This window comes from Parasteatoda tepidariorum, chromosome 5 (genome assembly GCF_043381705.1).
Source record: "Parasteatoda tepidariorum isolate YZ-2023 chromosome 5, CAS_Ptep_4.0, whole genome shotgun sequence".
Lineage (NCBI taxonomy): Eukaryota > Metazoa > Arthropoda > Arachnida > Araneae > Theridiidae > Parasteatoda > Parasteatoda tepidariorum.
The window spans coordinates 69,881,664-69,905,918 of NC_092208.1; the positions used below are offsets into that span (position 1 = coordinate 69,881,664).

Sequence of the window (24,255 nt, forward strand, 5' to 3'; positions counted from 1 at the left end):
GGAAAAAATGAAGATCTGAACACTCAATTTGCGCTTTTGTTTTCATATTTTGTAATCTGGCAATCTTTCTGCGAAAACTTTTTTAAATCATTCTTGAAAAATTTCCCGTCCATGTAAGTTAATCTTATTGCGCCACTCGCTTTATAGTCCATTTTTATACTGTTTTTTCTTTTTATTTTATTTTATCTTCTGCTTTTACATGTTATTTTTACTTATTTTTACTTTTTGTGTTCTATTTTATTTGTTGTAATTTTTATAAAAAAAATTTTTGAGTGCTCCTCTCACTATTGTATCAATATATTTTGCTTTGGCTTTATTGATACAATATCAGAAAGCACTCTGTTTTGCGGATATAATCGTGTGGGCTGATGAAGAGATTATATCTTTTTTTTCCGGTTTTTTAAATAAAATTTCCTCCTTTTTTTTTAAACTGTTGTTTCTTATTTTTTTACTTATTATTTCCCCCCTCCCTTTTTTTTCATATGTATATAATTTTTCTTCGTTTTATTCTTCATTTTGAACTTATGTATGTATATATATATGTATATATATATATATATACAGTCAAACCCCGCTGTAGTGAGCACGGTTTATAGTGAACTCCCGGATATAGTGAACGAAATGCTCGGTCCCGTGCCTTGCTATACACGTAAAATGTTATTTTTTGTGGATATAGTGAACCAAAAAAGTGAGGAAGTTGGATATAATGAACTTTTTTCTGTCTCCGACTGATTTTTTTTCTTCATTTTTCTTGTAATAATTTTAAAATTTCTACTTCAAAATAAATACATATAACAATGTTTAAAACCATCTATAGAGGGGAATGTAGCGATAAGCATTTTTTCTTGATTGCTTCTTTTATCTCACTTTCCAATCCCTAAACAAACTAAGCAGATGTTTCCAACCCAGGCAGTTGATGCACCTGTAAGATGTCAGTGGGATCAATATGCATTTTCTGTCTGAGGGAATGAGTAATTATTCATTATTGGTCAAAGGGTTGGACACTAATATGTGTTGATAAGTCCCTCATTTCAACTCCTTTTTGTTCTCAGTTCAGTTAAGAAAAAGTCTGAAAACAAGTGTCTCAAATTTAACTATGGTGAGCAGTAAACGTAAAACGTTCTCCATTGATGATAAAATGGGCACAATCAGAAAAATTGAAAATGGATGCAATCAAGTTGATATTTGCTCGGAATATAAAGTATCCAAATCTTCAGTTCGTAACATATGGAAAAATAGGCAATTAATAATTTCTGCTCATGAAAAAAAGTTATAGGGCAGAAGAAAGTTGAAAAAAGCAGATCACAAGGATGTTGAAGAAGCATTACTGAAGAAGTTCACCATTCGAAGAAGCCGCAATCTCCCAGTATCTGGAGAAATGTCGATGAATTTGCTAAGCGATTTTATGAGACTACTTTTATAAGCTCGAATGACAGTTTAGACAGGTTTAAAAAGCGGAATAACAGAAATTCAGGAAAAATTATCTGAGAGTCAAGAAGTGTTTCCATATCTGATGTTGGGGATTACTCATCTGCTAAAAATTAATTTTTTTTTTTTTGCACGCAAGACGAAGAGTAATGAAAAATAACACCTTTTTTGCTACTACATAATATTTTCCAGTCATTTATTTGAATAATGTGTAATAAAAGGGAGGAGTTTGGGAACCGTTAGTTAAATTGCCTGCGTAACGGATATAGTGAACTCCCGGTTATAGTGAACCAAATTTTCAGTCCCTTGAAGATTCACTATAGCGGGGTTTGACTGTATATATATATAAATTTGCCCAATTGAAATTAATTTACCATTTGTTCATGTTTACAATCAATAATATTATAATATCTTAAAAAACTGAAAAACTTGTAGTAAAAACTAAATAGAAAAATTACCAGGAAACTCAAACGCATGAATTTGAATAACACATCCAAGTTTAAAGGAGACTGAGCACCAGGCATTACTTCTCTAAAAGAAAATAGGCTTTATTAAGTAATGATAAACAAAAAAAAAGATTAAAAAAAGCGAAGAAGAAAATAAAAGATTTAACAAACTTCCAACGTCTCTCTGCAGGTGGCATAGCACTTCGGAATTTTTAACTAAACGAATTTTTTAGTTGTCACGTATACAGTTTGTTTTACATTAAAAATTTAAAAAAAAAATACAATATTCAGCTGTTTATGTGTTAGAAATGAATTAGTAATGAACACGATCAAATAGTACGATAGCAACTCTAAATTCAACCATAAACACAAGCCTGCCAACTACTACGCTTTTAAAGAAATGTTTTATAGAGTAATAGACATTTAAATTCCAAAGCTTTCAAAATTTTTGGCAATTTAGCCAACATATTAAGAGCCTCAAAACGAGAAAGCTGGAACAAGTGCAGAGATGCCAACTAGCTCCGGACAGTAAATATATATTTTCGAGTGGTAGTTTATTAATGTGTATTTTTTGGTTTAATAAATTCAATTGATAAAGTTTTTATACACCACTATTTCTACATAAATTGAAAGTTTATATAATTCGCCACTTTGTTAAAGCTAAGTCATGCTACACAATGTAAGCACAATTAATCTAATATTTGTAAATTTGAATTAAGTTGTTTACCGTTTTTTAAATTGTTATGGCCATCTCTGCAAGTGGTGTAACATATAAACCTTTAATTCATTTACATGTGGTTTTGTGGAAACTAAGTTTAAATGAATAAAAAATTATACATTATAACATAAACTTAGCTACCACTAGAATCAATTTTTATACAGAGCGTAAAAATTTGGCAACGTAGCAAACAGCGCACGCAGCTGAAAACAAATGTACAAATATACTTTAACTCTGTGCTGTTTAAAGAATACTGGTTGCTAAGAAAAGGTGTGATAATATGATATTCATCAGAGATGTCAGCTTGCTCCGGGCAGAGGATAAATACTTTCGAGTGGTAGTCTTCTGTAATATAAAATGGATACTTATTTCATAAATATTTGAAAATTTAAAAATTAGTTTAGATACCATACCCAACGTTCGCCACAGTAAAGAATTCATCTTCAATTCTCAAATGTGCATCCATTTCGTGATCGATTTCATAGTCAGTTTCTCCAAATCCGCTGGTTACTGGTCGAGACTATTGATTCAAAACACGTTCGTACGTTAAACAAGCATAAATTACAACTAGTAAAAAAAATGTAAATTTTATTTATGATTACTAAAAGCTTTACATTTTCATTTAGGCGCCTGATCAAAGCCTCCTATAACTCAGTCTCCACACAGTTTTTTATAGGTAGTCCAATCAGACCACTATGAAGGTAAACTAGTTTACGAAAGAGCCATTCGATAGAAAATCTATTAAAAATTAGAAAGTGGTTGCAAATGCATGTCTAAAAATTTTTTTAATTTATGAATATGATTGGTTTGCGATATTTACTTGTCAACCACTACAGATTCAATTTTCAAATATATATCATAGATTTCTCTCAAGTTCTTTTAAAAATTTCACCATTCATTTGCGCTTCGGCGATATATTATTTATTCCCACTCAGATGAATAAGTTAGAGCCCCTGGCGGGGCCGATGCTAAGATAACCACCACGTATGAGTATGAGTTCTTTTAAAATAGAATTTGGGTTCATGCGCACAACTGGTTGGCTTTTTAAATAATCAGCGCAGACTACTTATAAAGTCACTTGTGGAGGTTTTCTGATGTAGGAGGTGATGACCTGATACCAAGAAAGTGACAATTAATTGTTATTTCATAGCTACCAATGCATTTGGAGTTTCGTGCGAGATTTTAATATTATATTTAAAGTCAGTTGGGATTTAGCAATAAAGTCATTTCATTTGTTTGATATTACCACAACAACATGTGAATAAAATTAAACATTGATATACATGAATGATGATCGTAGTATGATGTGTTAAGGCTCTAGCAAAATGTAAAAATATTTTTTGTTCATAAATTATCTTTACTTTCTCATTTTACTGCCATTTACAAAAACCAGTTTTGGAAAACAAAAAATTGGCAAGAATGTTATTTGTTTAACTATTAAACCAATTTTCTTACGTAATATATTTTTCTAAAATGTAAGCTTTTATATGTGAATTTAGTTACATAAACATTATCAAATTAATAATAATTGATAATTAATGTAATGAAATAAACTTATTGATAACAAATAAAGCTGGATCCAGCAAAACACTGCAACTTTAATTTATAAGCAACAATTAATCCTAGGAAATAAAAGTAAAGTTTTAGCAAAACATATTTTTTTTTAATTAAATGCAGAAGCACTCACACAGTTTTTGTGGCAATTTTTTTAAACACCTAATATTTATGTTCTAGAACCATTTAGTAATACAATTATTTTTTTAAAAAATAAAGAAGCACATATGAAATATTTTGAATTCATTTAAGCAAAACTAATTCTAAATGTGCAGTGCGCAAAATGAAAACGAACCATCCTGAATAACTTTTGATCTAATGATCGCGTTCTAGGACTCAATCTTAAAGGTTCAAACGGGTGACCTCAAATATGCTAGTTAATTACTGCAGACAATATTTTAAGCTATGAAATCAGACACTAAAACATGGATGAAAGCCCTTATATAGCAAGACGGAAAAGTGCAAAAACTGGTATGAAAGACATATCATTTTAGCATTTTTTTCGAGAAAAATAAAATATTTGTAACTATCAAGATTTCTTTTATAATGTTAGTCTATATATGAAACTGGTTATTTTCCAAGGTTAATGTAGATATTGTTGAATAGTTTGAAAAAGAATTAGTTAACTCCTCCCGGAAACTAGTTATAACCGAAATGGTTTTACTACCAGCCATTCCTCTTTTCCGTCTCGCTTTCACCCATGCACTAAAACGTACTTTCATTGAGGAAATATATATTTTTTTCGACAGATTCAGATTTCTAAACTTCAAAATACAGAGAGCAGTTGCAATCTTTGAAAAATTGTCTCCGTCTGATCAGGAGAGCGGTCCAAAGTTTGAACCCCTTAATGTTAATTTTATCTTTTGCATATTTCGCCATATATCTAGAACCTTTAAAGTGAATTGAAAAAATTTTGACACAAATATAAAATTCGTGTATCCAAAGATAATTCAATGCGAAATATAACTTTTAGAAAATATTTATGATTTTTTATAATTTTATTTATTAATAGCTATAATTTTATTCATTAATAGTTATTTATTAATAGTTATTAATTAAAAATTTTAATTGTAAGGTATACAATGTTTTACATCATTTTAAATAATTCAATGTTTATTGGCAAAATACAAAATTTGAGCAAAATCGGTTGAATAGTTCCTGAGAAACCATCTTTTAAAAAAAAACGACTTATTTAAAATTTGATTTCTCGCAAACTATTCGACCAATTTCGCCCAAATTTTATATTGTACCGTTTGAAATTACATTCTTTTAAATGATGAAAGAAATTTTATACCTTACAGCTCAAAATATTTTCGACTTATTATTAAATAAAATTATAAATATTTTCTAAAAATTGTACTTTACCTGGAATTGTCTTTGGATAAACGATTTGCAAACATTTCTCAATTCGCTTAAAAAGTTCTCAAGATGCTGGTGACCAAACTCTATTAATTTTCTCTCGTGACCAAACTATTAGGACCATATTTCCCAGATTGCGGCTCCCTCCTATATTTTGGGAGTTCAAAAATCCGAATCCGTCAAAAAAGGTATGCTTATTCTGAGAAAAAGCTTTTTTATGTCTGATTTCGTAATTTAAAATATCGTCTACACTAATTAATTAGCATATTTGAGTTATCCCCTTGAACCATTGAGTCCCAGATCGTAAAAATCCGATTAGATCAAGAGTTAATCAGGGTGGTCCATTTCTTATTTTGCGCACTGAACCGGACATATTTCATTATTTTAAAACAAAATAAAGAGATAGCACTTTTGATATGAAGTATGCAGAATTTATTTAAAAGAAACTAAAAGCTAAATGCCTTATACATGTATTAGGAGGCTCCGCCCCCTGCTCGCTAACGCTCGCCAACCCCCGAGAATTGCTACGCAATGCTATGTGATTCACGCCGTGAACCATGGCTTGCTGCGCTCGCTCGCCAATGAACACAATGCTCTAGCACAAAGACATAGCATATTATCATCAAAGACATAGTATTTTATCATCAAAGACATAGTATTGTACTTATGTAGAAGAGTTCTATCAATCTTCTTATTGGCTTTTAAAAAAGTATAATAGCTATTTAGATTGTACATGGTGAAAAAAGCAAAACATTAGCTAAATGAGAAACATATTAGCAAAATAAATTATCAAATATAGCAGTTACTCACCTAAATTCAACTAAATGTGTATAATAAATTAGTTAATGCTAGAAATTCTGAAAGCTTTAGAAAAAAAATTTATTATTTAAAAATATAAACTTTGAACCCTAACTTTTCCTTGTGAGATAATAACCCTCAAAAAGTCTTTCATTTTCAAGAACACAAAAATTTGTTTTATCGCCAAATGAAATATTTTTTAGTGATCTGCATTATTGAAATCGATTTCTATATTAATTAACATTTGTGATAAAGTACATAACATTTTAGAACAAAATAAGGATGTCTTACATACAATAAATTAAAATGCATGGCTGTTAGCATTACCCGAGAAATACTGCGTGGAGGTCGTCATGCTGCATTTCTAATCGGGGAGTTTTGATTTTGGCAGTTCCCCTTGCCTAATGCCAATAGAAGTTTCAATTAATTTTTTTCCAAAAAACATTTTTTTCTGCTAAGCTCTAAGAAATTAACGCTAAGCATTTAGAATTTCTTTAAAAACACAATTGTAGATTTGGCATCTTGGAGCAATTACTGAATGGCTGTCAAATGACTTAACTCTTGACAGGCCAACATAAAGTTGTCCATGACTAAAAACTTGTTTAGTCAATACTAAACTGATTTTCTCAAAAGTCTGACCTTGTGACTTATTTATAGTCATGGAGAAGGCCAGCCTAATTAATTCCTAATTGAGTTTAAATTAAATATTATCATGTTTTTAGGGCATGAATCTGAATTGTACAACCTGATGATGCTCACTCTGGTTATTGTTTTTTAAAAGCGCTATATGTTGAGCCACCTCATGTGATATTTGCCATGTGACATTTTTAGCAGCAATCATTGGTCGATTTTCTAACGTTGCCATTCGGGGCGTTGTAATGAGGCTTTTTTTGGTGCCATGTAAGAGAAATATATATATATAGATTACAGAGATGCCAGCTCCTTCGGACACGCCAAATAATTAAAAAAAACGGTACATAACTACAAAGTAAATTTTACAAATATTTGACTATTTTTGCTTGTTTTTTAAAAGGCGTGTGCGTAGCATGACGTAAGTACTCATACTCGTACTCATATGTGATGGTTATCTTAGCATCAGCCCCTCTAGGGGCTCTAACTAATTCATCTGAGTGGAAATAAATAATAAATCGCCGGTGCGCAACTGAAAGGTGAAAGTTGGGGTTCAGTATCTTTTACTGAGAGAAAATTAAAATGAAGTAGTGAGATTGAACAAACAAGTTTAAGAGAGAGAATAGGTTTTGTGGCAGACTGCCTCTCCACAATCCCCACAGCTCCGTGATCCCTCATTGAGCCATTACAGTATAGAAGAAATCGATCAGCGAATTGCTACTCGTGTTGCTCTTCTTAAACTAGTAAAGGAGAATAATGCCTTTAACCCGGAGACACTCACTTCCTACGAGCAGGAACTCATCGACTTACTTAGAGCAAGCAAGGAGTCTACGGTGTCCTGTGGAACCTCGATCGACCACGCCCATGGAAGCGGAAAAGACAAATCTGCCTGAAAAGACGACGGAACCCACAGAAACTGTTTCTTCCAGCGAGCCTCAACTAGAAATTACCCAAATCGAGTCATCTACTGAGATAAGTGTAGAAAAGGAGCCTGTTCCTAAAGTTTCCTCTCCCGAAAGACCGAGGAAGAGAAAAAAGAATAGTCGAAAGGCCAGCGGAAACCAGGAGATCATTTCTACCCATCTTGAACCAACACCTGAGAACACTTCATCCAAACCAGAATTGACGGAGCCTTCTACACCGACCAAGAACAATTACCTCCCGAGAAAACTTAAATTTCTCGTGCGAGGCCTTACAGTAGACATCCGAATGGAAGATCTTCGGAAAGATATAGAGGACAATGGTCGACGACCCATCAAGATAGAGCAACTAAGAAATAGGTATGACAACGGATACAAGCTCCTCCCCCTTTTTCTAGTGATTTTCCATGACTTCCCAGAACATCGGGACTTTATTTTCACAAAGAATCTGCTGTCCTTAATTTAACGGAGGGCGTTACGCCATCCAGTGCTACAAGTGCCAAAAATTTGGACACTCACAGAAAGCATGCTCAAGTGATCCAGCCTGCATGAAATGTGCAGAAGCACATTTTACCTACCAGTGCGTGAAACCTCTCTCCCTTCCGGCCAAATGCATCAATTGTCAAGGCGATCACCTGGCCTGTTTTACGGGCTGTGGTGCTCGTCCGAGGCGAAATCATCGCACCTTCACGCGTAGACCACAAGATGCCCCCAGCAGTGCAGTGAAGTTCCTAAGGATCATTAAAGAACTTCAGGAACTTTTGAAAGATGAGAAAATCATCTCATTACTCATCTCCCTGCTCCCAGCCCTAAAGACGTAGATGAGGAGCCTCACCATCAAGCCTGCTACATCTTTCATGATGCCTTTCATTATTTTTTCGCATTTCAGGTTCTTTTCCGAACCACCAATACAACTTTCTTATGTATGTCCCTTTAGGATATTTCATGATGAATGGAATAAGGGCCATTTAGGCCTCAGATGCCCAGTTCTAAAACAACGAACGAACGATATCTATATATATATTTCTCTTACACGGCGACAAAAAAAAGCCTCATTACAACTCCCCGAATGGCAACGCTAGAAAATCGATCAATGATTGCCACTAAAAATGTCAGATGCCAAATCTGCCTGAGATGGCTCAACAGATAGCGCTTTTAAAAACGGAAACGGAAATAACCAGAGAGAGCATAAGCTAGGCAGAAGTGAGTAGTCTTTGCCGATAGATCTCTATTTTAGTATTTTGTCGAAAGCGCTTTTTTTACGAATTTATATATTACGAATTTATTTAACGATTTTTGATTTATATCACGAATTTATTTGTTTTACTAGAATTTATTTGTTTATGCAGGTTTTTCCATTGCAATTCACTTATTTCAATTTTTAATAGACTTAATTATAGCCAAAATTTTAACCTTTGTAAAGAGATATCAGTTTTAGAAATTTTATCTTAAGATTTTATACTATAGCACATTTTTAATAGGTTTAACGAATTACATGTCATTTATTTGAATTCAAATTAATTTTAATGACTTAGTATTTACTAAAAAGATGTAATTTTTTTTTTTTTTTTAAGTTTTTATATGGATTTGAACTCTTAGAATTTTATGCATTCGCAATGGAACTAAGTTAGTGGCGAGCAAAGCGATCCATATAAGATTGCGTAGCAATTTTCGGGGGTTGGTGAGCGTTAGCGAGTAGGGGGCCCAGCTCACTAGTTATATTTTAATACAAAATAAAAAAATGTAGTTCATCTGACATGAAATATGTAGAATTCATTTAAACGAAACTGAAATCCAAAAGTATGAAATGCATTCCATTATTAAAAACCAAACCCAAAAAGAATAAAATCATATTTTACCTGAAATATGTACAGATTACTTTTCCAAAATCCCCATTCGATATCTCGATGAGATCTGTAGCATTTTTCAATCTGAAAGGTTTTAAATGGTTTGATCTCATATCATCTTGAATGAAAAATAATAATGTCATTGCTAATATACTTACCTTGACAGCCAAGTCAGCCAATCGGAGAGCCATTTCATCTGATAAGCAACATGTCTGCTTCTCTTCTTCAGAAACGTCCTCAACGTTTGTCCCAGCTTCATCTTCAAAATCCAGAAAGCAAGTATTTTTTCATGTTAGTTTCTAAGGTTTTAATTTAAACTCTTTGAACATTTAGTGAATTAGATAATTCTAGTAATAAATTAATATTTTTGGAGTAAAAAAATTAAACGCATATTTTATAATTAAATTAGTTTCAAATTGATATAAATATTAAGTCCACTTCCCGATTGCTTCTGAAATTAAGTTTGTTGATCACTCCTTGTGGTCAACTGCTCCTGGAGACAACCTAAAACTTACTTGCGCTTAAAATTTATGTCCATATGAAAAAAGCGACTCACCACACTGCTTGACATTTTATACACGAAACAAACGAAGGAAATTCTTACTACCGCCGTTAATTTACAGCCACCCTTGGGAACTCGAATAAAAATAATTTCAGAAATTTTTATAAAAATTTTACAACAAAGGCAGGTGGTATCATAATTAATTGATAACAAATTTTATTTTAAATTGTCAATTAAAAAAATATATTCATCTGCATACAATAAAATAGCATAATAATAATGTTAGCTCAGGGGAACAAATGTTTTGTTGCATTTATGCAATACCAGAATAGCATAAATCGGGTGTGGGGATTTAATTTTTTTTTTTCGTTTTTCTCCAAAAGCTACTAATTTTTTAACATGATTTTTTAAATCCATTTTTTTTGTCGAACTGTTTAAGTTTAAAAACGTTAAGCAGGGAGTCGCGTAAATTTTGTGACCAACTTCTAGGGGAGGTAATGCGCAGCATCAGGATCAAAATTGCATAGGAACCCATGCCTAGACCCTATTATGATCTGCTCAGAAGATAATGAAGAAACAGTTCATCATAATAGGAGAAACTCCCTTAGCTGCGTAGGATAACATTTCCTGGCATGATTTTTAATGTAATTTTAATCCTGATGATGTGCTTTAACTCATCTATAAATTGGTCGCAACATTTATCTCGTCCTTAAACTTGTACATTTCGACAAAAAATAAACTAAAAGTGTCATTTTAAAAAAACTCTGTAGCATAGAGAGGAAACCAATAGCAGATTTAAAATCAGCGATACGGAAATATCTAAGATATGTTTTAAAAAATCTCATGCTACAAAAAACAAAAAAAAACTGGTCCCCAGTGTAATTAATGACGGTTGATTGACTCTTAATTGTAATTATTTTTACTTTTATTACAATACAATGTAATTCCAATGCAAGTGAATGTTTTGTTATAATGCCACAATTCCTCTTTATGTTTCTTTACTTTTTTTATTTATGTTTCGAACAAAAAAAGGGTATTTTTCAAATAATTTGCCTCTTAAAGGCAACTTGGCACCGATTGTAGTTAGCCGGAACATCGAAATGCCTAATACGCATATTGCACCAGTCTAGTACCCAAAAAGTTCAATTTTCTTCTTAAAATATTATTACCTTGAAGAACTATTCGATGGTCTTTTACACCAATAGTTTTGTTCTTAATTGACAGCTGATCATCAATATCTCGAGCAATTTCTATGGTATCAGGTTCTTCAGATGCAGAAACAACAGACTTCATACAAAGAAAAAAAATACTTAATCATGGATGTTTAGTTTGCATACAAGAAAATTATCATTGTTAGACAGTGAAAAGACGCAAAATTAAATTTTAAAAAAAAGGATAATTCAAGATTAATAAAAGTGGATACTTTCATATTTAAGCTATCTGTTTCATTTCAAAAGGTAGCATCAGGATAAAATCAAACAGTAGCTGTGGAATTTTTATTTCACATCAAATATTCCCTACTTTTATTTCATCAAGAACTGGTACAAAAATTTGTCCCTGACGTCCGCACAAAACATTTTTAGTTTTGTGCGGATAAGTAACAGTAAGGACAGATAATACAGAGAAGGAAAGAACATCCATGCCTTGCCCGGGATTCGAATACAGAACCTTTCTGGTGCAAGGACAGTTCCCTGCCCCCTACACACGCCGGTCGGCTTCTTTATGCAACGTTTGCATCGAACAAACAAAACAAGAGTATAAAACGAAACTAATTTCATTTTTCAGTACCATTATAATTAAACAAGCATTCTTATATAAATATTTCAATCCTATGGAATGAGTTCAAAATTGCTGATATTTAAACTAAAAAAAGGTTATCAACTTCCAACGCTCATTTTGATCTATGCGAACTTGGATAAAAATAATATAACATCATTTCTAAAAGCCTCAAGCACGATCTTTCAAATTGTGCCAACAGTTTTGCCATGTAAACTCATCGCTAAAAGAAAGATAGTTCACATAGAGTTAGCACAGAAGTGTTTCAATTATTTTGATTAAAGCCGGTAAATAATGTAACTTTTATAAGTTAAGGATTTTTTTAAGGGAAGGAGATACCAAATCATAACTTTATTACTGGTATGTTAGGAAAATTACTTGCGAATTATGAAATTTTAAAGAAAAAATTTCCGAAGATATAGTAAAATATGAACTGTTTTAATGAAAAGGAAATAAAATACTTTTGCAATCTTAGAATTCTATTTCATAAAAATTATAAATACCTTTAAAGAAAAAGAGAAAGAAAGTAACAATTAAAAGAGAAACAGAGAAAAAAATTAACAATTAAAAGAGAAATAGATAAGAAAAGTAGAAATTTAAAAGGAGAAATAGAGAAAGAAAGACAAATAGGGTAAGAAAATAATAATCGAAAATGAGAAACTCTTAAATTTTACCTCGCCAAGACCATAATTCGCGGTTATATTCATCACTGTTGGGTTTCCAGTAAGAGGATCACAGGTAAACAGAACCCCAGCCACATCACATGGTATCATTTTTTGTATCACAACGGCCATTGGTGAGTTGAGAATTTGACCATTCTGTCTGAAAATTATTTACTTCGTTAGCTCTAACTGCCAATTTAGTTAGCAATTTCTGTACATACCAATTACAAAATTAATTGCTTCATTAGCACTAACTGCCTTTTTAATTAGCCATTTTTCCATACCAATTTAAAAAATAATTACTCCATCAGCACTAAATGTATCTTTAATAAACATTTCTATTTTTAAAAAAATTAACTATTGCATTAGTCCCTTTAATAAGTCGGTTTCTTTCTGTACACTTCTATTTGAAAAATAATTACTTCATTAACGTTAAAGGTAGACGTCTCTTTAATAAACCATTCAAAAAATTAAAATATGGGATAAAAATGTTCGTTATGTTCATAATGGTTCATTATGTAAATAAAATTCATTGTGACATTATTCAGAATGTCTACCGTCTCCACAAAAATCTCTTTCAGATAATCACTTCTTTTTAAAAAAAACTAATTCCTCGCTATCAGATTAGTTGGTAAAATTTAGTTAACTCAAAAATCCGCAATAATCTTCGAATTTATAATTAAGATCACGAAAACTTTCATAGACATCCTGGTTATTAGTATTCGTGTAAAAACGAATACGTTAGAACAAAGCGAATATTTTTCCAATTTCGGACTCTAATTTCCCAGAAAAAAATTTAAAAATTGCTGTAAAAATCGTAATAAAACATTTGAAAGCCTGTCTCTTAGGGTTAAAAAAAATAGGTCAACATTTACCTCTATATTAAATTTCATAGCAACAAGTGGCCTCATTTATTTTCAGTGCATCATACATCAGATTAAAAGCTCAAATCTTGTTATTTAGACTGCTGTTGTTATTTAAATAATGTTGTTGTTTTCATGGAATTTCTTTGATTTTGATGATTTTCATCTTGGATGAAAAATCTGCCTAATTGGCATTTTTTAAAATTTAAAAAAAATTATAAAAGCACTGGTTAATCATTTTGAGGCTTTGATAATTTTCTTCTAGGTGAAAAAATCTGCCTACCAAAGCACTTTTTAAAATAAAAAAAGAAGTTTAGTAAAAGCACAGGTAATCCTTTACGCAAAATAGTATAGTTTAAAATTAACAGCTTCACGTCAAGTGAAGGGAAACTTTTCGAAAACTCAGGCATCACATGAAATAATGCTTTTTGCGAATAATTTATTGTTTTCATAACTACGGTGAGTTATTTGTAATAGTTAATCACGACTGTTAGGTCATCAAGTTTACGGCATTAATTTTGACAATTCTAGGACAAAAATGTTTCCTAATTGGCGATTTTTAAAAAAGTGTAATAACTTTAAAAATATTTAAGTTACTTGTCCATTCTAAAGCCCAAATAATTCTTCGCGGCAAGATAACATATATAATTAAAAAGCTTTGCTCCAAGCTTTATGCAATTAAACTGTCACTTTTTTTTATTTTCCTTGATTCAGAGGACTTTGAAAAACACTATCAAGAGAACACATTATTAAGATAGAATACAAACATTTTTGCAAACTTTACCTACCTTTTATACTGCACAGCTATATGACTAAACTGAGAGGCCCAGCACTTTTTAATTGCTGATAAAATCTATAAAAAAAGTTATGTCAATAATCAATTTTAAAGCACAGGTGCCAAATATTCATGTTTTGCAGTTTTTTTCTGAAGGCTATCAAAATTTATGTTTCAATATAATATGTCTTTTGGTATTATTAATTTGAACTACAAGGGTTTTGAGTCAACGGCCGTGACAATGAAGTTAAGTAGAGGAGACATCAAATTCAGATTTAATTTTAAGTAATTTTCTTTTTCTTATTTTTGCATCAAATTATCATACTCATATGTGGCAGTTATCTTAGCCTCAGCCCTGCGAGATGCTCTAACTAATTCATCTGAGTTTGAATGTATGATAAATCGCCGAAGTGCAATTGAATGATGATAGTTGGGGTTCAGTAACATTTACTGAGAGAAAATTAAAATAAAGTACCGAGATTAAACAAACAAATTTAAGAGAGAGAAGAGGTTTTTCTGGCAGACTGCCTCTTCTCCCCCCGAGGTAAAAGAAAAATTCATACTTGAACTATCTATGTAATACCAATTATTTCCGTAAATGCATGATTTCAAAAATTAAAAATTATGAACTGGCAATAATGGGTTAATTGCATTCTAATATACAAAGAGTAAAAAGTGAACTTTATTGCCTTATCGGCACAATCAAAATAATATAAAAGGTAAAATGTTTTTAAGAAAGTTTGTGATTCACAATAAAGAGGCAAGTTAAAAATTTAGTTCAACAAAATTTGAGTAGAGTTTACCAGCAAAGTGAGTAGAAGGCCATGACTTTATTTAGAGCAATTAAAATTCAATAAGCTCTCTCGTATTCAAAGTGTTTTTCAAAATTTAAAAAAGAAAAAACACACACTTTTGCAATACAGCATTTGTAGCATTATAAATTACGGTACCTGATTAATGCCTGAAACTCCTAAGAAAGTATCCATCTGCCCTGCTGCTGACATTTGTTCTGTATCTTCACCTGAGTCAAAAAAAATTTTTTACTCAGTACTTTAGTTGTTAAGCCCAAATGATAAAACAATTTCTCTGTTATAAAACAGTAGAGGTAATAAAATTAAACTACGCGTTCACATGTTTAATAAAAAAATTTATAAAGTGTGACCAAAAAGTATGGTATCGGTCAAATATCTCAAGAAATCCGAATCAAATCAAAAATTTAAGAATTAAGGAAGGAAAAATTTTCAAAAGTTTAGATGATACCAAAATGCATTAAATGATATCAAACTTCGTCCCTCACATCACTAACTGGTAGTGGGGTGAGGGACCAATTTTAAGATCTTACCTGTTGCAGATTTGGATTCTTTAGAAAAAAGTGCCCCACTTTATCTTACAAGTGTTTGCTTTTAGATTGCAAGAAGGAAACGAGATGCAAATCGTTTAAAATGGAGAGGAGAAATACATATCTGATAGAAAATATTTTGTAAAAATTAGTTTTGGGAAAGTGTATTTTGTGACTCTCTGAGGCTGGGACAAATTCCCAGGCTATGTTTAAGGTTTACAAATTTGAGCAAACGATATAAGTTTCCTGTTCTTTTACGAGAGAGGGAGAATGCTCTCTACATGAGCTGCACATATACGATTCGCGCATACACGAGCAGTTTGTCTTAGTTTTTGTATTCGCACATACCTTTAGGGCATTGGAATGCAATGTGAATGGCTCTAAAGGGGGAGCACATAAGAGTAAGAAAACACTGGTATGTCGGTTAACCATTACCTTTGACAGGGTTGATATGGTCTGGAAAAACTAGAAAAGGTGTTGATAACTTAAAAGTTATAGAAAATAAAAGAATTTTAGGCGATTCTTATAAACTAAATGTGTTTGAATAACTTCAAATATGCTTTATTCTATAACGAAAATATATCTCTTTGAAACCTTTCTCCCACCAAACCCCTAAACCTTGAAGTGATACCTTACAAAAGGAGTCTTCTACTTATATTAAGGTTTATTTACTATATTAATTTTTTTCTGAGAGCTATGAGAATCCCAGTGCAAGTAGCTTTCATAAAAATTAAAACTTCAAAATATTTTTTTAAATAAAAGAGCTGATTGATACAGAATGGTGCACTACCTGTCGCAGAGGAGCGAACAGCAAACTTGAGGATGTCTTTGTCAGGAAATACTTTTTGAAGTGAGGTTACAATAGAATGAAGAACTTGGTCAGGAATGTTTGATTTCACGACTTCTTCCATCACTCTAAATAGGACAAAAACCAGGAATGAAAAAAATAAAAATAAAAAACTGGTTGTGAAACCATTTCTCTTATAGCTTGTTTTAGTAAGAAGTGAAACATCAGTGCCACTTTTACGATTTCTTTTAGAAAGGAGTGAAATATCAGTGCCACTTTTATTGATTGTTTTAGGAGGGAATGAAACTTCAGTGCCACTTTTACAGTTTGTTTTAGGAAGAAATGAAACCTCAGTGCCACTTTAGTTTGTTTTAGGAAGGAATGAAACCTCAGTGCCACTTTTATTGATTGTTTTAGGAGAGAATAAAACCTCAGTGCCACGTTTTTAGTTTATTTTAGGAAGGAGTGAAACTTCAGTGCCACTTTTACAGTTCGTTTTTATAAAGGAGGGAAACCTCAGTGCCACTTTCACAGCTTGTTTCAGGAAGAAATGAAACCTCAGTGCCACTTTTTTAGCATGTTTCAGGAAAGAGTGAAACTTTAGTGCCACTTTTTTTACTTGTTTTAAGAAGAAGTGAAAACTCAGTGGCGCTTTTATTGCTTGTTTTAAAAAGCACTCATACTCGCTGCTACTTTTATAGCTTGTTTAAGGGAGCATGAAGCATCCGTGCAAAACGCAAATTATTAGCAATTATAACATCAGACTTGCTAAAGTTTGAAAGAAATTCAAAAATGATAGTTGACACATTTAGAAGAATCAGAATAATAGCGCATTTATATTTCCCAACGAATATCTGCAAAGTAAGAAAAATGCATCCAGAGGAGAAAACAGGCTATCTCAATTGCTAAAATTAAATAAAAATTTCGATAAGCAGCATGAAATATTTGTCACCACTTTATATATAACGTCACCAATCCACAGAAACCTAGCTCGACAAACTCTTTAAAGCGGTACCTAACTAACTTTTTAACCCTTTCGCGCCGACTGTCACAAATATGTGACAGCATAAAACCGTGTCAACCAGGGTAAAAATATAAAACTGGTAACCAAAGTTATTCTTTAACAGTTTATTTGTGGGCGGAGTTATAATTGTTTGATTTATTTAATTCACCATTACTTTGTTCAAAATAAAACTAGTTATACTTTGAATTAACATTGATTTTATATATGATTAAGCTAACAATAATTAAAGTAAAAACAAAGTAAGTCTGTCAAATCAGCAACGACTACATTTAAGTTACCGTTTTTTATTTAATTACAACTTGATTCTGATTTTGTACGAATGCATTTCTGAATCACCCGTCCCCAAGGGGTTAATGGAAACTTTTTACTTTTGTCCTCACTTAAAAACTTCTCTACTCAATTGATATGCTGTATAAATATGTTTAAGTTGGCAAGCATCTACAGAGGTTGGGGAAAAATAAGTAACACTTCAAAACTAACGCAATGTAAACAATTATTTTATTATTTGGCTACAAATGTTCTAGAAGGCTTAACATGGGAAAAAAACTCTTGGCATAATTTGAAAGTTAATACTTGAAACTTTTAAATGATGTCACTTACCCATGCAAAATTCGACCGGAATAAATTGAAGAGTAGAAGTTAATAACTTTTTCCTTGCTTTAATACCAGCAGTTTTGAAATCATTTTAAAGGATTGCAATATTTATATGATGTTTTCTTTCTAATTATAATAGTGTTGAAGAAAAAAGTGTGTTCCTACAGTGTGTTCCACTTCCTACCCAGTAGATGTAAATTTTGCATGGGTTCAAACAATGCCCTAACTAAAAGCTCAAAACATCATCTTTTAAATTGTGTCAACAGTTCTGCCATATAAAACCTTCTAAAACATTTACTGTTAAAAGAAATATTCTTAAAGAGCATCTACATTCGGGTATCATATTCATAAATAAATATTTAAAAGGAGGTCGTAAATTTTATGGGCTTTAATTTCACGTCAATTTTCAAAATTTAGTGAATCGACACTATTATAAACTTATATAACTTACAAACATTTTCTCTTCTCTTTTTAAAAAATTTTTCTGTATACCTTGTTTCTGTAAAATTAATCCTAGCAATGAAACACTTCTGCTACCACTTTTTTCCTTTTGAAAAAGTAACGCCTCCTTTAATTAAAAACCTCCACACAGTTTCTTATAAATAGTTTGATTAGACCACTCGGAAGATAAACCTGCTTACGAAAGAGTCATTTAATACAAAATCTAGTAAAATTAAAAAAGTGGTAACAAATGTATCTCTAAAAAATTTTTTAATTTATGAATGTGATTGGTTTGTTTAAGTTACTTGCCAACCACCACAAATTTAATTCTCAAATATATATGATAAATTACTCTCGGCTACTTTAAAAAAAATCACAGATTAAGCTCATATTTCATGTATATCCATCTAATCATGGCTGTATTCATTTTTCAATGGCAATTAACGTAAATCTCCGATCAAGTTTGTACATACTTCTAATCATGATTACTTTATTATAATGTTACCACATTGTTACTTTTAAAAAACAAAGAGCTTGAAACATTCATAAAAGCAACTCCACTGCATGCTTACCTCAATGCTCAACCAAAACAGTGTTAGAATTCCAGATGAATGGGATAGGGATCGCTTCGCGGCCCAAGTGCCCAATAAAATCAAAACACTAGGACTAGGACTTTTAAAAAACTCTCCCAATTGGTTTAAAACGTTTACTTTATCTACAATGCTTAAAGCCTATCCTTACATATACCTGCCCCGCTATGGGAAACATTATTAACAACTCTCAGATTAATAAACATGAGATTGTCCAAAACAAAATACTACGACGCATCACTGGTGCTCCTCGCTATCTCCCAAACATAAATATAAAAAAATGACCTAAAAATTGAACCAGTTATCAACTATATTAACAGACTAAATGCTAGTTTCTATAGTAAATCAAAAAAAGCAGACACACGTGGCTTTAATATCCTATTAAACAAAGAACTCATAGCTGATATGAAATGCCACAACCCCATAACTTCATTTATGTTATCTGGTTGCATATTATCCAAGTATTATAAATAGTCACCCCCATTCATTGTATATATGGATACTCGCAGAGAGAGGAAATGACCAGAAGGGTGATCCACGATTCGCGAGTATTCCACCCCTATCTTTATACTTAATTTTTATATTCTATATTTAATTATGTTAGTTAGGATTTCCTTGCAATATTTTACTGCATCGAACCATTCTTATCCCGCTTATTACAGATCAGATCTGTATATGACTCCTTTGAACCAGAGAAAGGACCAAAGGTGATCTCTTGGATCGGGAGTGGTATACGCCACCCTATATATTAGGACTATCACTTTCAGTATAAACTGATTTGTGACTTCCGCTCATGAGTTTTCGCTCACCATCAACTCCTCTCAACTCATAGTCAACAATATAGACGCCCTCGGGTACAAACATAGATGAAAGAGTCAATTGTCCGCTTCGCAGACAAGCACTCTGTAAGCAACACCAGTTCAAGTTTTTACTTATAAAAAAGAATTCGAATTCATGCCCGCAACTGGTTTATTTTTTAAATAATCTGCATAGACTATTTTTAAAGAACAGTGTGGAGGCTTTCTGATGTAGGAGGTAATGGCTAGGCACAGGTGGAATAGATGTTACTAGAGAAAAAGTGAATTGGTCCCACAGTGTTCTTTTTTTAGACAATCTCAAATTAAAGAGAATGAATAATGAGTTCCAATACCTTTGAGAAGTTTGTTGCACATCTCCAGCAGTTCTTTCACTAGAATTAAACAAATATTATTTATTTTATTTTTATACAATATATTCTTTGTGTGCAATGATATTTAGCATGATTTTTTTTCCCATTCAATGTTATTCTTTTAGACATATATCACCTCCAACATCAGAAAGCCTCCACACGGTTTTTCATGAGTGATCTGCGCAAACTATTTAAAAAGTGAACCTATATGCGCAAAAACCCAAATTCTCTTTTAAAAGTCATTGCGATAAATTTATCACATATATTTGACAATTTAATCTGTGGTGGTTGACAAGTAAACAAAACAAACCAATCATATTCATGAATTAATCAAGTTTTTAGACATACATTTGCTACCACTTTCTTATTTTTACTATATTTTGTATTTAATGGCACTTTCGTAAACTAAACTACCTTCATAGTGGTCTGCTCGGACTGCCTGTAAGAAACCGTGTAGAGGCTTTCAGTTACAGGAGACGTTGATTCATAAGCGCCTGGAAAAATTTAAAAAGTGGTAAAGCTATCAATATAATTTTTTATTTTAACTAAAAAAAACTTAAAATCTGTTACCAATGGAAAATATTTTTTACAAAGCACAGCAAGTTGGCATCTCTTTATCTATATTTTTTTTTACCTTTTCATATCTATTTATACTGTTTATCGGTATCAGAGGATAAAATTCTTTAAATTTTAATTTACAAAAATATTAAAACATTACATTTGCTGCCACTTGGAAAATTACATTCTGAAACCACGAAAATTCCGTATTAGCTTAAGGATTTAAGATATTCACATAACATGGAAAAATAAGTGCAAGAAATGCCAGTGCACTAATGCAAAATAAATAAATAAAAAAAAACAGAAAGAAAAATAAGATATTTACTAAAGCACGTCTTCTAATAATTGTATTTCGTTCTTGACTTCTTCTGTGATGAACAATTCATAAGCAGCAGTTGTAACTACAACTCCATTTGGAACAATAAACTAAATTTAAAAGAATCGATTAATTTTGTAATATGAAACAAATTTCAAATAACTTTAGTTTAACATTTTTAGGTAACATAAATGTAAAAAATAAGAAACTAGGCTTTATTCATGGTGCAGAGATGCCAGCTTGCTCCAGATCCATTTTAGTAACGATCATAATATTTAAAAAATTAAAAGCATTAAACGTTTACTCGAATTATGTGTTTCTAATAATCTTGGTTTCGCCAGTCACCGGTGACCCCCGTGGCGCTACGAACAAGCTGAAAAAATATTCGAGATGCAGAAAGTAGATTCATATTTTATTTAGGTTTCTTTGATAGGATAGGCATAAAACTTTAGTAATTACCATGCATTATTAATAATAACACGAAACGAATGTGTGGGTCATTGCTCTGGGATATTATTTCTAATAATAAAATGATTTCTTAGATTGAAATTTGTGTTTCATAATAAGTTGATTTATTGAACAAAAGGAGTGTTGTTTTTCTTTTATTACCAACTTGGAAATATACATAAAAAAAATAATAAAAAAAGATAGAGAAAAGAAGAGAAAAAGAGAAAACAAAGGCACTGTTATCCTACTTTTGCATAAAGAATGTAATTCATTGTATTCAATGCCTAGATAAGTATATTATTTACAATATAAAAGCAGGAGCTGAGGTGGCTCAGGTAAACGAGTATACACATCCCAATGATGTGACCTAGGCTCGATCGCAGAGCTCGCTGGTTGAAAAGAATCCTGCACAAAGTTTACTACATGTTCTAATATAATTATATATTTTTTGTTCATTATGTCAAGTAATTTCTGTCAAAACTATGGTGACGTCATGGCATGACGTCATCAAAGTAATAGTTTAACTATCTGAATCCACGTAACTATTTTCTGTACGCTTTTGAAAAGCACTTTCATGAACACTAAAGAAAAGTTGAAAACTCAACGATGATTGAAATGAAAGAAATTAATTATATACTTAATTAAATTAAAAATAAATTTAATTACAAATTAATCAAATGTAATTAGTTAATAATTAATTGTTTCTGCTGTAGTTGTTGTTACTTATGCCACTTTCCAAAATCAGCAAGTATGCTATTGAAATCAAGCTAATTTTTTGAAAATAAAAGGGTGCGTTTCTTCTTTTTCCTGTTGCACAATCTATGGCCAAGAATACTACTTGAACCATGCACACTTCATAGTCCATTCATTCATCCACAGGTTGTAATTTTGACTTGAACCAGAGAACGATCAGTTTCCAATTCAGTAACCCCAGAAATATTGATTTCTTATGAGAACTTGGAGGACTTTGTGACCACGAAAGATTTCACGAGTACCTGTCACCATTTAATGCACGAGGATTCTTCAACAGGCATGATTCTAGCTCATGTTCTCACGAACACGAGCCAAACGTCGTACCTCCCAGGCTATCCCAGCCGAAATTAATTGGGATTATTTAATGGAGGTATGGTCCAAATCAGAGCAGATCTAGTTCAGTGCTTCACTATCATTTAATAAATTTTCGTTTGCCTTATTCTTATTGGATGATTCCTATCCTAATACAAACGTATTCCTACTGATTGCATCTGTAACTGTTGATTAAAGACGGATTATAAGTGGACAGGTAAATGAAGTGACTTCAGCTTAGGCATCTCTATTTTTGGGTCAGGTTAGCTCATTGATAGACATACGAGATCTCAAATTAAATTTCTAAAGTTATCTGAAACTAAAGTATTTATTTTATTTATAATTGCGTTTTAGAAACTTGTTCCTCTAAAACTAAAAAATTGAAAGTCATTTGTAGTTGAAATAAATAAATAAAAAATATTAAGCTATGTACTTAAAAGCAAAACTATGGAAAATTTGTGGTAGATTTTGACTATCACGGGTTACGCGCCAATCATTGTCGGTACCGAATAAAACTGAGTATAAATTTAAGTTTGATGAGTTAAACTTCTAAAAACGTTTTTTGCCTAATCTAATAACGTAAAGCCACTGAAAAAGACAACAAATAATTATAAATTTACACAGTTAATGCACACGCCTTTCAAATTGCATGATTTTGTAACATTGATTCTTGCAGATTTATTGATTATTCGCTTTTTCTTACTTTCCACTACGAAAAGATATTCCACTAGTAATTCCCACGTCTCATAGTTTTGCTTAAACAAGCTATATCGTACAGTTCGTACATTTCTTCAGAGGTTGAACAAAATTATGAAAACACTTCAATACTAACTCTAAGTAAGCAATCTCTCTTTTAGTAGCAAAATTTTTCGAAAATTTAACATAGCAAAACTGTTAGCACAATTTGAAAGATTTTACTTGAAGCTTTTTGAAATGGTGTCCTTTTTATCCATGCAAAATTCGGATCGATCAAAATGAGTGCAGGAATTTAAAAGTCTCCTTCCTTTTTTAAACCACTATAATTGAAAAGACATTCTAATATAAAAATCGCAATCCTCTATTAAAAATTCCTCTTTTCAAAATTGCTTATATTGAAGCTAAAAAAGCTTATGAACTTCATCTCCTTAATTTGGTCGATCTTTGTTTTACATGGGAAAAAAGACATCATTTCTGAATTCAAATCATGATCTTTCAATCAGTTTTGCCATGTAAAAACTTCCAAAATATTTGCTTCTGAAATAAGTCATGTTCGCATGTCTAGAAGTATTTCCATAATTTTGTCCAAACCTTGCATATATTCATTAAATTGACTCACATTTTTCAAATCTTTACTGAGCTCGGTTAACATTCCCAAAGAAGATCCCTTTCCTCCTGTTAAACTAGGATCTTGGCATACCTTCTCGGTGAAACTTGTCACCAATGGTTTAGCTGCAGAAATAGAAAGATGTTTAAATTAATTGTAATCCATTATTTACAAGCAAGTAACAAGAGCCACAAAAAAAGAAAATATCCTTTATTTTTAATTCCTAGCAATACTCTTGACAGAAAACATTGTATCCTGTCTTTATATGCCTAATCAACATTATCTTGAGCAAAGATAATGCGAACTTTTTCGCTTCTTAAGTACCGTGTGTATATTATCTACAAT

At 31.7% G+C, this 24,255-nt stretch overlaps 1 protein-coding gene across 3 annotated transcripts in view; it reads right to left on the reverse strand.

Moving 5' to 3' along the window:
• LOC107436906 (rifampicin phosphotransferase-like) overlaps positions 1–24,255 on the reverse strand; it is a 73,915-nt gene that overhangs the window by 29,747 nt on the left and 19,913 nt on the right. For all 3 annotated transcript variants that reach the window (XM_071180560.1, XM_043052768.2, XM_043052766.2), the window contains exons 12-23: positions 23,923–24,035; positions 21,105–21,205; positions 20,204–20,242; positions 16,408–16,532; positions 15,229–15,299; positions 14,292–14,356; positions 12,653–12,800; positions 11,372–11,489; positions 9,859–9,959; positions 9,713–9,784; positions 3,006–3,112; positions 1,887–1,959 (exon numbers count right to left, since the gene is read on the reverse strand). In XM_071180560.1, coding sequence (XP_071036661.1) covers positions 1,887–1,959; positions 3,006–3,112; positions 9,713–9,784; positions 9,859–9,959; positions 11,372–11,489; positions 12,653–12,800; positions 14,292–14,356; positions 15,229–15,299; positions 16,408–16,532; positions 20,204–20,242; positions 21,105–21,205; positions 23,923–24,035 — 1,133 coding nt within the window. The remainder of the gene's footprint in view (positions 1–1,886; positions 1,960–3,005; positions 3,113–9,712; positions 9,785–9,858; positions 9,960–11,371; positions 11,490–12,652; positions 12,801–14,291; positions 14,357–15,228; positions 15,300–16,407; positions 16,533–20,203; positions 20,243–21,104; positions 21,206–23,922; positions 24,036–24,255) is intronic.